The sequence below is a fragment of the Bactrocera oleae genome, chromosome 6, assembly GCF_042242935.1.
Source record: "Bactrocera oleae isolate idBacOlea1 chromosome 6, idBacOlea1, whole genome shotgun sequence".
Taxonomy (NCBI): Eukaryota; Metazoa; Arthropoda; class Insecta; order Diptera; family Tephritidae; genus Bactrocera; species Bactrocera oleae.
The window spans coordinates 2,718,631-2,728,151 of record NC_091540.1 but is presented as its reverse complement, the minus strand read 5'-3'; the positions used below and the strand labels follow the sequence as shown (position 1 = coordinate 2,728,151).

Here is a 9,521-nt window from a genome sequence, read left to right as displayed (position 1 = left end):
ACCGTGCTTTATTACAAAATACAATTTTTAAGTAAAAATCAATTTTAAAATTGGTTTTCAAGCATAGCTAAACCCTCTATTTACGCTTACGGCAAAAGAAAAACAATTTTGAATGTAACTTTTTAACTTAATTTATTAATTTTTCGTGCAAGAGCTGGTATTAATTTATCAATCCTGTATACTTCATTGTTATATGTAGGTTTAAAAGTTTCTCCTAGTACTTCCATAATTTCTATATGACAGAGTCTATTTTTTCACTTACATACTTCCAAATAAGATTTAGGTGATCAGACAGGCATCAAGTATTTTTTTTAAATCCACTGCTGAATTTCAAAAAATCGTATTATTTTCCTGCTTCTGTATCGAATGTAATATGTATGTATACTGAAAATATTCTCCGAAAATTTGAAGTTTATCCAGCAAATATTTTCCGAAATATGAAAGTGTTTGAAAAAATTGAAAATCTAGAAACGTTGTTTTCAACATCAGTGGGAAACTCTTCCCTGAAACGGCTGGACCAATCGGCTTGAACGATCGTCGACCTGCTTAGATATATTTGTTAGATAATGATCGAAGCAATAAGATTTTCGACAGTTATTTCGATTTTTGAAGCCAGTCTGAGTGCAAATGTTTTCACGAAGAATGAATATTTTTGTGAAGCCGTCATTTTGTCAAAAATCTAAATTTTCGTTTCTGCCTGCATGCTGCTTCGTTTTATTCATATGTTAATGTATATTGTATTAAATTTTTTTGGCTTCGAATTCACCGGCACTTTTTGCAGAGGTCTTCCTGGAGATCGGCTTGAGGGAATCCAAATGCTTTTAAAATTGATCACCGATTATTAAAGTACAGGAAATTCTGTAAATGCACATTATTTTTATGCATTTTTTAATTTGAATGCCTCATCGAAAAAATATATAAAAAAAAGTATTATAAAATTTTATATAATTTTTTAATTCAGGGTAAATGTAAAAAATATTTTTTATAAAATTCGAAAATTTGGTTTCTCAAAATTAATTTATATACGTAGTTCCAAAATTTTATAATAAATAGAAAATTATACAAATTTATTTTCATAAAGCTCGAAAATAAGATTTTTTTAAATTAAGCTTGGGTTAGACTGCAACTAAATTATATAATTTTTTTATAAAACTCGAAGTTTTGAGTTTTAAAAATTAATTTGCTGCTAGTGCCAAAACTATAGAAAAAAAATCAAAATATCAATAAAGCTCGAAAATTAGAGTTTTTTAAGCATGGGTTACATAACCCAACTACAATTATATTATATATTTTTTTTTTAAATTCAAAAATTTGATTTTTCAAAACTAATTTGTAATTAGTTTCAAAATTACAGAAGAAATATAATATTAATAGTAATTCTGTGTAGTTGGCTTGGGTTAGAAAAAAATGACAAAATTTATGTAAAATTTTGTATGAAAATAAAATTTTTAAAAAATTTCAATAAAATTATATGCATATACATTTCTTTATTTATTATTTTTCCATTAACTAATGTTTATATTTCTCATTTTTCAATTATACATACATACATATATATAATTTATATTTAAATAGTTACACATACTTTTCGTGCCTACATTTCTAATACAGTTTACATTTTTTTATGTTTATTTTTATTTCAATCATTGCTCTAAATTTGCATAACTAAAAATACACATTCTAATAAAGTTTATAATATATATATTTGTTACAGTGTGTAGTACATACATAATTAAGATTTTTATAGTTAACAAATAAGGCCATAACTTTCAATTCAGTTTTTATTTATTAATTTTTTATATTTGCTTTCGTTTTCAATTTAATATACCGAAATAGAGGTAAGCGATAGAGTGATTTTTGCGAAATACATACCTACATATGGTATATAAAGAAAAAGTGTAGTAAATAATGAAACCGTAAGCGTGTTGTATTTCGATATATTTACAGTTATTTTTTTTAAAGTTAAGCAAAAGCTCAATTTACTCCATCATCATCATATGCTGTATCTTCCACTGGAGTATAGCGCCTCAATTAACTCCACCGCTTAGCTTTATTAACAGTTATTAAATCGCATTTACAGCTAAAAATGAATTATACATACATAATATATAATTATTTTTTATGCATTCTACAAAAGTAATATTGATAAAGCTTAAAAAACCAAGTTGATCACTCTTTATGCCTGGCATGCTTCCTTGCAAAGTATTGCTTTTAGGTCGTTTAGATTTAGTTAATGTCAAATTTTGTTTGAAAAAAGTAATTTTGCTGGCATTTTAGGCGCTGAACCTATACATTTGCTGGACATTATTTTTTATAAGCGAAAAAAGTTGCTCTGTTATTTCAGCACTCATATTTTAATTAAATTTAATTACTTAGCACTTCACACTAAATTCAAAAATAGTGCAGCTCATATACTTCTCACTAAATACCGTTAATATAAAGCAAATACATTTTCCTTCTGCAAAATAACAGCTTGTTTACAAACTTCAATTTCTTATAGCTTAGTTATTTTCGTTTCACATGCTTTGCTGCTTTAACTATAAAAAAGTATACATTAAAAAAGAGAAAAAAAACAAGAAGAATAAATACCTAAAATATTAAGACACTTGCTTTACATTTGCTTTGCTTGCTTACATATACATATAAATGTATGTATGTATTTAATATGTTTTCCAATGCAACGCTGTGCTCTCTTATTTATTAACTAGTCACTAGTTCAATAATAGCTCCTTTTCTATAGTTAGAAGTTATAATTGTTACTTGTTATATTATTTTTTATGTTTTTTATTTAGTTTTGCTAAATGTTTTTTTGATTCAAATGCCCTTCTATGTATAATTAGTTTTATTATAATAAATAATTTTTTTTTTGCAATGTGTTTAACTATAGTTATACATTTTTTTACTAGCTTTTGTGATGCATTGGTAAGATTAGTGGCTTTGTGTTTTTACGGCCTGCGCCTAAAAGCATGCTACAAGATTTTGCAAGGTTGTTGGCGGTTATTTTTGGGAATCGGTGAAAACTGATTAAATTTTGATTTCTTCGAATTTGATTTTAAAAAAATTTAGATATTTTTTGAAGAAGCTGGTTTCTATTAGAATATAAAAATAATAATTTCATAATTTGGTGGAGTTGGTTGAAAATGAAACCTCAAAAAGTTAACAATAATCGACTTTAAACTAGCGAACCACCTGAAGACTTTTTTTGATATGAAAAATCTAATCATAGGTATTGAGCAGCCGTTCAAAGACACTTTAACAATTTATTAAGTACTTTTTATTCAAATTTATTTTAATGAAAACAATATTTAAAAAAAATTAAATTTATACATTTGAGGTCACTAAATTTTTATAACCTTTAATATGAGCAAAAAGTGGTCCAGAGACTAGTTTCTGAGGCATTAGAAAAAAAATTACAAAAATTATGGCAATCTCGAGAAAAAAACAATATATAAAAATTTATTTTCCTAAGGTCGAAAATTTGAATTTTAAACTAGCTTGTAGTAATATGTAATTAGCTTGGGTTAGAAAAAAAAACTACAAAAATTATGTAAATTTTTTTAATTCGAAAATTTATTTTTTCAAAACTAATTGTAGTTATTTTCAAAATTATAGAAGCAATAGAAAACAACATTTAATTTTTTTTATTAAGTTCGGAAATTGGTTTTTTCAAAAGTATTTTTTTAAATTCGAATTTTGATTTTTTAAAACTAATTTGCAGTTGGTTGCAAAATTATAGAAAAAAGTAAAAAAAAAACAAATTTATTTGCAGAATGTACGAAAGTTAGCTTTAGTTACAATAGAAAAAAAATTACAAAAATTATGTAAATTAATTTTTTTATAAAATTCGAAACTTTTATTTTTCAAAATGAATTTACACTTAGTTCCAAAATTATAGAAAAAATGAAAAAATACATATTTATTTTCATAAAACTATATGGTTTTTTTTTAAATAAATTTGTTGTGAACTTGAATTTCATATATTTGAAAAAATGCATACAAGAATTATAAAAACATACACATGTACATACATACATATTAAATATTTTAGTTTTGAAAAGACAAATCATACATATCTACAAAAAACAATAATTCGAAGATTGAAAATTGAAAAAAAAAATTCAAAACATAAAAATTAATTAACCTTCAGAAAATTTTAACTCAACTAAAATTTGTTTGAAAAAAAGAAAAATAAATTAAAAGTTCACCATTCCCATATACATAGTTAGCATAAAAAATCTTTTAACTAATTCTTACTTTCTCGTTAAGAAAATGATGTGTTATAACTCACCAACAACCTCAAAATCTCTGCCGACTGCAGCCAACCTTTGATTAGTACACCAAAGTTGTGCACACAGCTTTCCAACAAGAAAATATACATAGTGTGTTTGGTGAATTGAGTTTACAACGAGAAAAGTGTAATTTCGGCATACCTTGTGATGTACATCAGTATATGTGTGTGTGTGTGTTTGTGGTGCAACAACTTGCCTAAAAAATACACTGGCATACCCGCTATATACCTACAAACATATATTTAATACCCTGTTAAATTGTTGCAACAAATGCTGCAGACGCTGTCTGCTGCACAAATACGTACAAACGTATATGTATTATATATATAAAAACATATAATATATATAGTATATAAATATACGCTGGCATGCAACATTTATCAATTAGAAAATGCCAACTACGAATACTGTAACGCTGCTACACCGCCAACGCCGCACCGACCGACCACTTGTTGCACACTTGCGTTCACATTAGCGTACAGCATTTTTTGGAACTCGTGCTATCACTAACCACATCACCCGTTATACCGCTGAACTTGTTCATCGACGAGGCGTTCGAGTAGCCGGTCGACTGCTCGCCACCGCTCGTTATACTACCACCACCACCACCCGCACCGATACTCGCACCGTTGTTGAACTCCAGGTGACTGGGATGTAGACCACCGCTCAGTGGTTGCTGATTCACCGCGCCGCTGCTTGTGTCGTTCGCAAGTATTGAATTGTTGTTGTTAGCGCTGCCAGTGTGCAGATGATTGTTGATCGTGTTGCTGGTGTTGTTGGCGGCTCCTAGAACAGAACCATTTTCACTTATCAGTATACCGTTATTTGTACGCGAAAGCGAACGTTGCTTCTTCAAATTGGCCAGTGTGGCTGCCGTAGAGTTTAGACTCTCCATGGAGAGTGTATGCGCTGGCATAAGCATGCTTTGCTGCAGTTGATGATGATGCGTATTGGTAGTGTCTGCGTGTGAGTGCGTGCATGCGTGTGTGTGTAAGGCGTGCATTTTTTCAATATGCATGTGTGTGATGTGGTGCAATTTTATTTTTATTTATTGCAAATACAAAAACAACGTCGTATACAAATTATGTTGTATGGATGATTGTCACGTGACCAGTCAATTGCGTTATTTCACAGATTTATTTAATATACGACGCAATCAGAACCACAAGTTGATTTGAAACATTGGCACAACAACAACAACGACATGCGGGACATAACCGATTGAATGGCACAACAAAAAAGAGAACATGAAGAGAAAAAACAAATCGAAAAAAATACAATAATGAATGCAAGCAACATAAATATGATATGTGGTTAAATAACAGTACATGAAATAATTACAGTAATGTTTATTAAGCTGCATAAATACACATACGTTAACACTAATACTACTTCATGGCTTAATTATTATATCACATATTTTACATTAAGACTACTACTATGGCATTAGCAGTGTGAATGCATAACTATTACTTGCATGTTTGTGGAGTTTTTTTATCAAGTAAATTTATGTAATGAAAAAATGAGCGTAATATAAAAAATTCTGGAATTCAACACTTGTATGAAATTATTACTATAATTAGAGGGTCTCAAAATTATATAAAAATAAAAACAAAAGGTTAAGTGTGAGTGCGGGCTATAATACCCTTCACAGGTGTTTTTCTCATTAGCATTACAGGATATAAAAAGGTATTTATATTGATTATGATCTGTCAGTTTATATGGCAGCTATATGCTATAGTGGTCCGATTTGAGCAATATGTTCATAGATTGTAGCGCTGCCGTGAACAATAACCTTTGTCAAATTTTGTGCAGATATATTCTCCTATAAAAAAATTTTCCATACAAGAACTCGATTTATATCGGTCAGTTTATATGACAGCTATGTACACATATGCTTTACTGGTCCGATATCGGCGTTTTTGACAAATCAGCTTCGGCAGCTTCTCGGAGAGAAAAGAATATGTTCAAAATTTCAGAGCGATATCTTAAAATCTGAGGATATATACAAACGGACAGACAGAGGAGCATGGCTAAATCGACTCAACTCAGATCATGCTGATGATTTGTATACATACACACATACTTTATAGGGTCTCCATCCCTTTTCTTTTGCGTGTTACAAAATTCGTGGCAAACTTTGTATACTCTGTTGAGGGTATAATGTGTTGAATTTTACCACATCTACAGCTTAATCATGATAAGGGTAATGACCAAAAATTATATTATATATAAATATATGTTTACAGGTTAATATTAATTTTTTTTTAACAATGAATTTTTTTTGCAATTTTTTAAATTTATTTTAAACTATTTCGAATATTTTAATGAGAACATATATAACTCATAGCCATGCAGGTACACAGAGATTTTTGTAGAGGTGTCTAAGAACCTATTTATCTGAGTATCAAGCGAAAGAAAAAATATTCGGTTTTTTTGACCTACCCTCATTTATGTACATATATGATTATTTCAGCACTCAAATAAATGTCTAAAATATTTTAACGAAAAAAATTTCACTAATTTGAAAAATAGTTACAATATGTATATGATTTCCCTCTACACTTATTTATTAAAATTTTTTTATGAATTTTTTGCAAACAATCACATTTTTGCGCCAGAAACATATGTGTAATGCAACGGTATTTACAATCTTAAAGCTAAAACGCATTTGTCATATGCATGTCCTTCGAAAATATAATAAATATGGAAAATAATAGCATACCACTAGGCGCTTAAACGATGCAAATAAAAGAAACTAAAAGCGTTACATTAATCATACGTCACACGTTCGCCACCCAACACTAAGCACATTAAGCACACTATTTATTTATTTCATTGTATTACCCCGAAAGAAGCACTCACACTAGCCAACACCCTTCAGCAGCGCAACGTTCGTATGTTGCGCGCACATTTTCCACTTACCCACGAGCACTGTCACTTGCACATTTATCTTGCCATTCGCCGCCTCCTTGCTGGACTGTATGTGCACCGCATCCGGGCCGGCCGTCGATGCGGCCGCCGCCGTCATATTGTTACGATCGCTAACAATCATTGCTGTCGCCGATGTCGAACGATGATGTTCGCCGCCACCGGCTTTGTAGGCGTTCAACTGTAATTCGTCATTTTCACGACCCTCCGGCGGTCGACGTGAATTAAATGCATGCGACGAGGCATCCATCACATCCATGGCGGACAGCGAATGCGGCAAATACGTGTTAACACTACCGTTTGTTGTTGTCGTTGTGGTTGCCGACGCCGCCGTCGCCGTTGCAAGACTAGCTGTATATGCTGCAACTTTCTTATCGTTGTTATTATTACTACTAATCGTATTGTTATTATTATTATTGTTGTTGGCATTGTTATTATTATTTGTTGGCGTTTTCGTTAGCCAATTGTAGTCGTGCGTGGAGGCAAGTGCTGTGGTGGCTGTCGTGTCGTTGACGCCATCCAATAGCGCCAACGTGGAATGATGATTATTGGTAGTGTTGTTGCTGCTGCCGCTAAGACCATTTGTGTCGGCGTGCGTTGTGCCGTCCGGCGCTATGAAGACTTCTTGTGCTTGTAAACGCAGACGCGCCTCTTCGACGGCGTCCTTTTTGGTTGTTAGCGTCTTGTCTCGTAGGGAGGTGCGGCGCACAGACTGGGCGCTGTGCGAATATAAGGTTCGGAAGGCAACAGAAAAAGTTAATATTGAAAAATGTATAGTTAGAAAAATATATATTTAAAGAAAAATTAAGTAGCTTTTCCACTCACCGTGTGTTATTGCTTTGTGAGCGTCGTACACGCCGCCGCTGCGCCTCTGCCAGACGTTTACTCTCCTGCTCGGTTTTTAGCTGTTCGATGCGCTCGCGTATCTCAGGATCCTCGCAAATATCTGTGTGAAAGAAACGGATTCGTGTGTGAGATATTAAAAAATTTTAATTTTTTGAATTTTGTGTTTATTTCTACAGCACACAAAGTTGTAGCCTACCTGAGGGCGTTTCGTCATCCTTATTTTTGGCATTCAGGTCGGCACCACATTGCGCAAGCATTTCTAGCACCTCCAGCTGTTTAAATTTTTGAAATGCAAGTAGATTTATGTTATTTTTATATTTATTCTTTTAAGTTTTTTTATGTAATTTATTTTGAATTAATTAAATTTATTTTATTTCAATTTATTATATCTTATTTTAATTTAAATTATTTTATTTAATTTAATTTCATTCAATTCATTTGAGTTTCATTTCTTTTAATAAAATTTATTTCAATTTAATTTTAGATAATTTAATTTAGTATGATTCAATTCAACTCAATTAATTTAAAAATTAAATTAAATGCAAAAATCAATTTAATTGATTTAATTGCTTATTGAACTTACATGACCCCAACATGCGGCCGCATGCACCGGCGACCACATATCTTTATCCACCGCGTCCACATTGACATGCATCTCCAGCAGGAACTCCACCACGCGCACATAACCATTTGCCGCAGCTATGTGTAGCTTTAAAAAACAAGTGAAAAACATATAAAAGGGAATGCCTTGACAAAAATTCATACGCCAACTCACCGGCGTAGCACCCTGGTAGTCCGGCTCTTCAAGATCACCGCCCGTGCGCGCCACCTCCATCAGATCCTTCAGCATTTGACGTTCTGTCGACGAGCGCGTTTCATCGATCAGCTCCTGCGTCACGCCGCGCTTCGACATCTCAGCCTCTATATAGTCCAAGGTATTCTCATCGTCGCACAGATCATACGGCATATTACCATCCGTATTCACCGCCAACAAATTCGCACCATGATCGATGAGTATGCGCACCAGCTCCAAGTGTCCGCATGTGGCCGCCGCATGCAATGGCGTCCATTTATCACTATCCTGTGCGTCCACATTCGCGCCATACTCCAGCAGCAGGCGCAACATTTCAACATTATTATCGATGCAACATTGATGTAGCGCCGTTAAGCCGTCCTCATTCGCGGCATCCGGCGTTATGCCACGCTCCAGCAGTTCGGCCACTTCGTGCATATCATTGCGGCTGGCTGCCTCCAGCAGCACAACGCTGCTCTCGAAGGATATGTGGCGACTGGCGCTGCCCGAGTTCGAACGAAAGTGATGTGTGGTGTGACTGCCGCTGAGCGCTGAGGTCGCGTTACCTTTGGCGCGTTGTAATTTCAGCCACTCCTTCTCCTTTTGACGCGCGACCTTAAGCTGTTGTGTGCGGCGGCTGAAAGTAAAATACAAAAAAAAAA

At 32.8% G+C, this 9,521-nt stretch overlaps 1 protein-coding gene across 9 annotated transcripts in view; it reads right to left on the bottom strand.

Annotated features, from left to right (window-relative positions):
- Positions 1 to 1,456: 1,456 nt before the first annotated feature.
- The window catches only part of MYPT-75D (Myosin phosphatase targeting subunit 75D), a 74,080-nt gene continuing 66,015 nt past the window's right edge, over positions 1,457 to 9,521 (bottom strand). For 8 of the 9 annotated variants that reach the window (XM_070112009.1, XM_070112010.1, XM_070112011.1 and 5 more), the window contains 6 exons: positions 8,842 to 9,496; positions 8,650 to 8,775; positions 8,263 to 8,338; positions 8,046 to 8,166; positions 7,215 to 7,939; positions 1,457 to 5,249 (listed from right to left, as the gene is read on the bottom strand). In XM_070112009.1, the coding sequence (XP_069968110.1) occupies positions 4,756 to 5,249; positions 7,215 to 7,939; positions 8,046 to 8,166; positions 8,263 to 8,338; positions 8,650 to 8,775; positions 8,842 to 9,496 (2,197 nt within the window). In that variant the 3' untranslated portion in view covers positions 1,457 to 4,755. The remainder of the gene's footprint in view (positions 5,250 to 7,214; positions 7,940 to 8,045; positions 8,167 to 8,262; positions 8,339 to 8,649; positions 8,776 to 8,841; positions 9,497 to 9,521) is intronic. The other variant, XM_036358416.2, reaches the window with a different exon arrangement.